The sequence below is a fragment of the Phragmites australis genome, chromosome 1 (assembly GCF_958298935.1).
Source record: "Phragmites australis chromosome 1, lpPhrAust1.1, whole genome shotgun sequence".
Taxonomy (NCBI): Eukaryota; Viridiplantae; Streptophyta; class Magnoliopsida; order Poales; family Poaceae; genus Phragmites; species Phragmites australis.
In genome coordinates, this window is record NC_084921.1 from 44,541,156 (window position 1) to 44,547,192 (window position 6,037).

At 52.9% G+C, this 6,037-nt stretch overlaps 1 protein-coding gene across 2 annotated transcripts; it reads right to left on the minus strand.

The window, feature by feature from the left end:
• LOC133921693 (F-box protein At4g18380-like) lies at positions 1-5,394 on the minus strand. 2 transcript variants are annotated; one of them, XR_009910313.1, is made up of 3 exons: positions 3,643-5,394; positions 3,487-3,549; positions 1-544 (listed from the first exon to the last, which is right to left on the minus strand). XR_009910313.1 is itself a non-coding variant. In XM_062366676.1 (2 exons), exon 1 carries the CDS (start codon positions 4,888-4,890, stop codon positions 3,685-3,687), a length of 1,206 nt encoding a protein of 401 aa, XP_062222660.1. In that variant the 5' UTR covers positions 4,891-5,391; the 3' UTR covers positions 1-544; positions 3,643-3,684. The 2 variants fall into 2 exon arrangements, 1 of the variants encoding a protein (XP_062222660.1); XM_062366676.1 differs by lacking the exon at positions 3,487-3,549 and having other exon boundaries at positions 3,643-5,391.
• Between the last annotated feature and the right edge of the window lie 643 nt (positions 5,395-6,037).

A 6,037-nucleotide genomic window follows, 5' to 3' on the forward strand; every position in this document is an offset into this window, starting at 1 on the left:
AGATCCAACAAAATGCTTGTTACATGCAAGAAATCCCACTCAAATCACAGTATAAGATCACCCGGCACTTATTTCTAAAATCAGCCTAGAAGATCTTTGTAGTCTGATACAAACAAAGGTTAAGATACATGGGGCAGCATAGCTCAAACTTTTCTGAAAAGGACATCGTATTTCAGAGTATTAACTTGATATAGAGCTAGCAGCATAATCCAGTGATTTAAGCAAAAAAAGACGTTACTGAATCATGGAATCTTCGGGACTCCTTCAAGTCACAGCCAAGAGGAAAGTATGATGTCAGCTTAACCGAGCAACACCGACCTTGTGGATAGTTCATGGCTTCTCCTCAAAGTACTTCTGCTGCGGATAACACATTCCATTCCGTTCCATCCGTGCGTCCATCCCCCAGCATAAACACGTATATACTTACAGGTACGTGAAGTCTCCACTACGCTGGAATTAAAATAAAAAGTTCGGGAATGTCTTCCTCTAGTTCTTGCACTGAATGATGGTACTCCAATATTCATCTCAAGAGCATCCCAGCATCCTGAACGCAAAGATGAAAGAGAGTTCAGTGAAACACTCAGCAACCTTAATCCCAAAAGTTTGCATCAGACAGAATTCCAATAGAACATGCGAAAATTGGTGTGTTCTTTGTAACAAGAACCGCCTGTTGTTTGAATGATGAAAGAACATGCTACACACCAAATGCAGTGAGGAAACAATGGTATCAATTGTAAACATGCCCTGGTAGTATTTAGGGGCAATCCTCAATTGACAAATAACAAATAGGATAACAAAATAGGAGTATGGTAAAGCATTGTTAGTCACTTCCAAAACAGGACTAATTACATAAAACTCAATAAGGTCATTATGGACGGGTTTGACACATGTTGACGGAGCTCCTACATTATATGGTTCTAAGCATATGCAATAGTCTTTCACATAACTAAGCAAACATTATCTCTTTCCCACAAAATAAGAATCCACAAAAACTGTATTCTTCTTCGTTGCCATTAAAGACTTGTCTAATCCTTCAGGAACTGAATCATAATCAACTTAACCTCTTGCATCTCTGAGAAAATACGATGTTTCACACATGCTAGCTTGAAAAAGAAAGGAACCAAAACAGATATGTTACGATAGTTATAAACCACTCTGTTAGATGATTCTCCAATACAAAATGAAACCACATACTTATACGTGTTTGGTGCATTAATCAAGCCAATATATGGTAAGGCTTTGACAGTTTAACGGTAAATTATTAGTACCAGCTAAACGTATAATCCATCAAACCCACAGGATAACAGTTAAACTGAAAGTTCTAAATTCACTTCGCTTTTGTCGGTGCTCTAGCCTGAATATGTAAATGCTTCTCCCATACATCAAAGCCCACAGGATAACAGTTAAACGGAAAATTCTTAACTCGCTTTTGTCACTCTCTAACCAGAATATGTACCATACTTGTCCCATGCATCAACTATTCAACTAAGCTTCGATCGGCCCAAACCGCGCTCTGTGCTACTTGTATCACATAATGGATTTCCTAAAATATTTCAAAATTACATTGCGATGGACCAACCGAACAGACTCAGAAGTAGGAATAATCTCAGTTCGACCAGGAATTAAATAGGATCAATGGAGCAGGGCTCCAAAACTAAATAGGAAAACTAATCATCAACCATAATTGGTCGATGACATATTCACCACCTCGCTCCGAAATCCAAATTGGTTTGACAATTGAGATCCACCAAAGTGACAGGTCCAGCAATTTGCTCAGAATTGTGTTCGTTTCGTGAAAGATAGGACCAAAACCTAATTGTGCCATTTGGTTAGTCAAAGACAGCACTTTTTTCAAGGAATCCACAATCACTAGTTTAGCTTATAAAATAAAATACAATCCATTATTGCTAAACAAATCCAGAACTTTATACACCATTTCAGACATAGGTGCTATAACCTTATGTAATGATTAAATAAAGGAAAAAAGTCTATTTTTCGTCCCTCAACTATCGCTATAGCTTAATTCTCGTCCTTAAACTCCAATACCAGAAATCTTTCATCCCCTAACATTTAAAACCGTCTGGAACTCGTCCCTTGACTTGTTTCACAGTGGTTCTGCACACGTGGTGCTGCTGAATTGCATCATGCGTGGCCTGACCATGCTGACTTGGTCTCTCCCACATTAGGGCTCACCTGTTAGCCTCTTCTTCTTCTCACCAGCCGCCGCTCGGGTCTACGCCCCGGCCAAGACCGGCAGCTCGCCTCCATCACCGAAGAAGAGGGCAATTCCTCTACTGTGCCGAGAACCTAGCCGCCTAGCTGGCCACGCTGCCCTGCTGGTCGGAGCCCACCCGGAAGGCGATGATGGCTACCTCAATGGCTCAGTCCAACCAATTGTGCCGTATGTCCGAGCATGAAGGCATGGTCGTGTCACCGCCACCGTGATCTAGTGGCATCGACCCGTGTGACCCCTCACCATGGTGCTACTGTTGTCACCGCCCGAGCCGTATCTGCTGCCGCCCGCCGAAGTAGAGGGTTGGAGACCCTTGCTACCTCGCGCTACCCGTGGAGGAAGTCAGAGGGGGGAGGAAGAAGAGCGGCCGCCGCTCGGGTTTGCGCCCTGGCCAAGACCAGTCGCTCGCCTCCATCGTCGAAGAAGAGGGCCAAGAGCAGCAGAGCCCCTACTGCACCGAGGCCCTGGCCGCCGAGTCGGTCGTGCTGCCCTGCTGGTCGGAGCCCTTGCCAGCTGGCCGCCATGCGAGGCCTTGTGGTCGTGGCCCTACTGGCCGCCCACTCTTGCCCCCGCCACCGCCTGCAAATGGGAAGAGATGGACGAGGTGGGCGGAGCCTTGCTGCTGCTATCGCCCATGGAGCTACCTGATCGCCGTGCTCACATCATTTGGCTCACCAATGTCGTCAACATCGTCGGTCAGTTCTTCATGCCCTCTCTTTCAGCCTAGTCATTTCGTCGTAACCGGTGCTTTAGTCGTGCCGTGGTGCTGTCTTTTCTTGTTCCGTGTTGGGCCCGACCTTTGTGCCGTTGCGCCATGGAGGTTGTAGCTGTACTAGCCATCGCACCATGATTCCATGATCTGACCACGATCCCCATTGAGGTAGTTATCGCCGCCTCCCAGGTGGGCTCCTACCAACAGGACAACGCGGCTGGCTCATCGGTCAGGGCCTCGATGCAGTAGGGGCTCTAGCCCTCTTCTTCAACGATGGAGGCAGGCGGTCGGTCGGTCTTGGCCAGGGCGCAAACCCGAGCGACGCCGGGGGAGAAGAAGAAGAGGCTAACAGGTGGGCTCTAATGTGCGAGAAGCTAAGTTAGCATGGTCAGGCCACACAGGATGCAAGTCAGTAGCGTCACATGTGCAAAATTACTCTGAAATAGGTCAGGGACGACGGTTTTAAATGTTAGAGGATGAAAGATTTCTGGTATTAGAGTTGAAGGACGAAAATTGACTTTTTCCTTAAATAAATCCAAACCTCACTGTTGCAGTTTATCACTTCCATTTTTGGCAATATCCACGCACGTATTCCTTTTAGATACTGTAATTGCACATCGGCAATCTTTTAATATTTAGGCAGTAGTTCGACCTGTAGCCATTAGCCCATTACCATTAATTTAAAGTGGCATCTTACCTCACCAAAGGGTAGTACTCAATGAAACTGACATCCTGGTGCTCAGAACGAGTTCATTTCAAGGCAATACTCCCTTGTCTTGAGAAGAGCCTTCGCTGCAGTACGATATGGCTCCTCAAAGGCATTTGAAATCCAGCAAGTTCCTGCCGAACCAGCAGCCCCAGCCCCTCCACCCTCCCTTGAGGCGTCCTCGCTTGGTCTGATCGCCACCAGTGTCGCGCCCTTTAGGAGCGTTCCCCCAGGAAGCTCAACATGCGGCGCATAATACAGTCGCATTCTGAGCGCCGGCATGAGTGTGCGGTGCGAGCTCCCCGATGGTGAGACGGGACGCACCCGTAGCTCCTGCAGCTGCCTCTTGTCCATGGTGAGCACCCCCTGCCCGTCAGAGTCCGTCAGGTTCAAGCTCTCGAGTGTTGCGTGATCAGAGATGATCGGCTGCAGCAAGTAATGCCTCGCCGATGCAGCAATCAGCGAGCTGATGGTCCAGACAACGCGAAGCTTAAGCCATCCATTCGTATAGAGCGACTCAGGGAGGCTCCCCGATTCTTCAGGCTCCCTAGTGGACTCGGGAGAGGCAGCAGAGTTGTCGGCGGCATCAGTTTCGGGAGGATTCGGCGGTGACGGCGGCTTGGAAGAGACCGACGACGCGCCGAGGATGACGCAGCTGCCGAGGGTGGACCCGAAGTCGGCCTTCCATTTGAGCAGCACGCCGTCGTCGATGCCGAGCTCGCCGGTGGGCAGCTCGATGTGGAGGCGGCGCAGCTCCTTGAAGGAGCGGAGGACCTCGGAGGGGGAGTGGTGGGAGACGTCCGCGGCGGGCGCGGGCGGAGAGGCGGGCTGTGGCGCGGAGCGCCGGGAGACGGTCGCCGCGACGGGAGAGAGGATCTGGCCGAGCGCCTGGATGGGCCTGGCAATGACACCGAGCAGGAACCGCGCGATGTGCGCGAGTGAGCCGCGCCCCCGCGCGGGGGGCACCGCTGCAGCAGCCGCTGGCGCCTCCTGCTGCTGCGGGGAGCCGGCGTGTGGCGGCAGGTCGTCGGGGATGACGCAGTCGACGCGGACGAAGACGGAGTCGACGAGCGGGACAAGCGCGTGGAAGCGGCGCGACACGAGGGCGCAGCGGCCCAGCGCCTTGACGTCGCCGATGCGGTTGAAGACGTCCAGCAGCACCGCGTCGGGGAGCCGGTCGAACTGGTCCGCCGCCTCGGCCCCGCACGCCGACCCCTCCTCCTCGTGCCCCCCTTCCATCTCCGCACCCACCCGTCCACCCAAGTACGGTCGCGGGCAGCGGCAGCGGCAGCGGCAGCGTAGATCGGGATCCGGAAGCGTCGGCGCGGGGAGAGTCGGTCAGCCGCGGGGGCTGGGTCCGGGGGGTCGATTCCCTTCTTGCGAATCGCTGGTAGTCGGCACGCACGGCACGCCACAGCTGGGCTGCTGCGACTCCTGCGAAGTGTGAGTAGAGAGAGGCCTAGAGGGGGTCACGGCTCGTGCGGGGTGTGGACGAGGTGTCAGTCGCGTACTGGGGAGTAGTGCCGTAGTGGGGAGTAGGGGTCAGGATCACGGCGGTGTCAGTGCGGTGGTGGGTTTTTGGTGCGATGCGAGAGGCACAGGCTGACAGGACCAGGGCACCAGGCACGGGGGAGGACGGGACGTCCCAGCCTTCTTCGGATTCCACTGGAAAGGCAGAAAGCTCTCCCCCTTTTCCCGTGGCTGGACTGAAAGCAGAGCCCGTCGCCCTCCGCACCAAATTTCGGACGGCAACGGCCCCGATCCACCGCCACCACCCCTGCCACCGGGATAGAGGATCTCATCTGCCGCTGCCCCGTTGGTTGGCTGTTGACCTGGCACCGCATCGCCCTGTGGATGGCGTGGAAGGGAGGGAAACCCGATAAGGATGGGTCAGGGAGCAGTGCGCCCCGGACGCTGTTCCGAGGACGGCGGAGGGAGCCGTCCGATCCTCGACACCGACGGGGCGGGGCAGCGCCGTGTACGGCCGATGCATCTCGTTCTCAGGTGCTTTGACTTTGAGACTCTGCTGCATGAACAGTAGTGGGAGGGACGGATCTGCTGATTAAACAAACCGGGTTGTTGTCAGAGTAAAAACCAGTTGCGTCAGACGAGAGGCGGGTCGAAGATGAGCATGCAACGCCCGGTCGAGTGTCGGCACGGCGCACAAGGAATCTCTCAATCTGGGCGAGTTGAATTAGTACACGCGTGCACTGAAACTCATTAGTCAGTACTAGTACGTGATTACTATACTTTCACCGGTGTGGTGTGAGCGACGTGAGGGAAAGGGAACAAACAAGGCGTGATTTGGCGAGGTGTGTGGAGTCGGGAATGATTGGTTTTGGACCGAGTGTGATCGACGCAAACTTGGGTCTCAAGCGACAGCACA

Excerpts from the sequence above, each read along its gene's own strand:
- LOC133921693 (XM_062366676.1), bottom strand. The coding sequence starts at position 4,890 with ATGGAAGGGGGGCACGAGGAGGAGGGGTCGGCGTGCGGGGCCGAGGCG.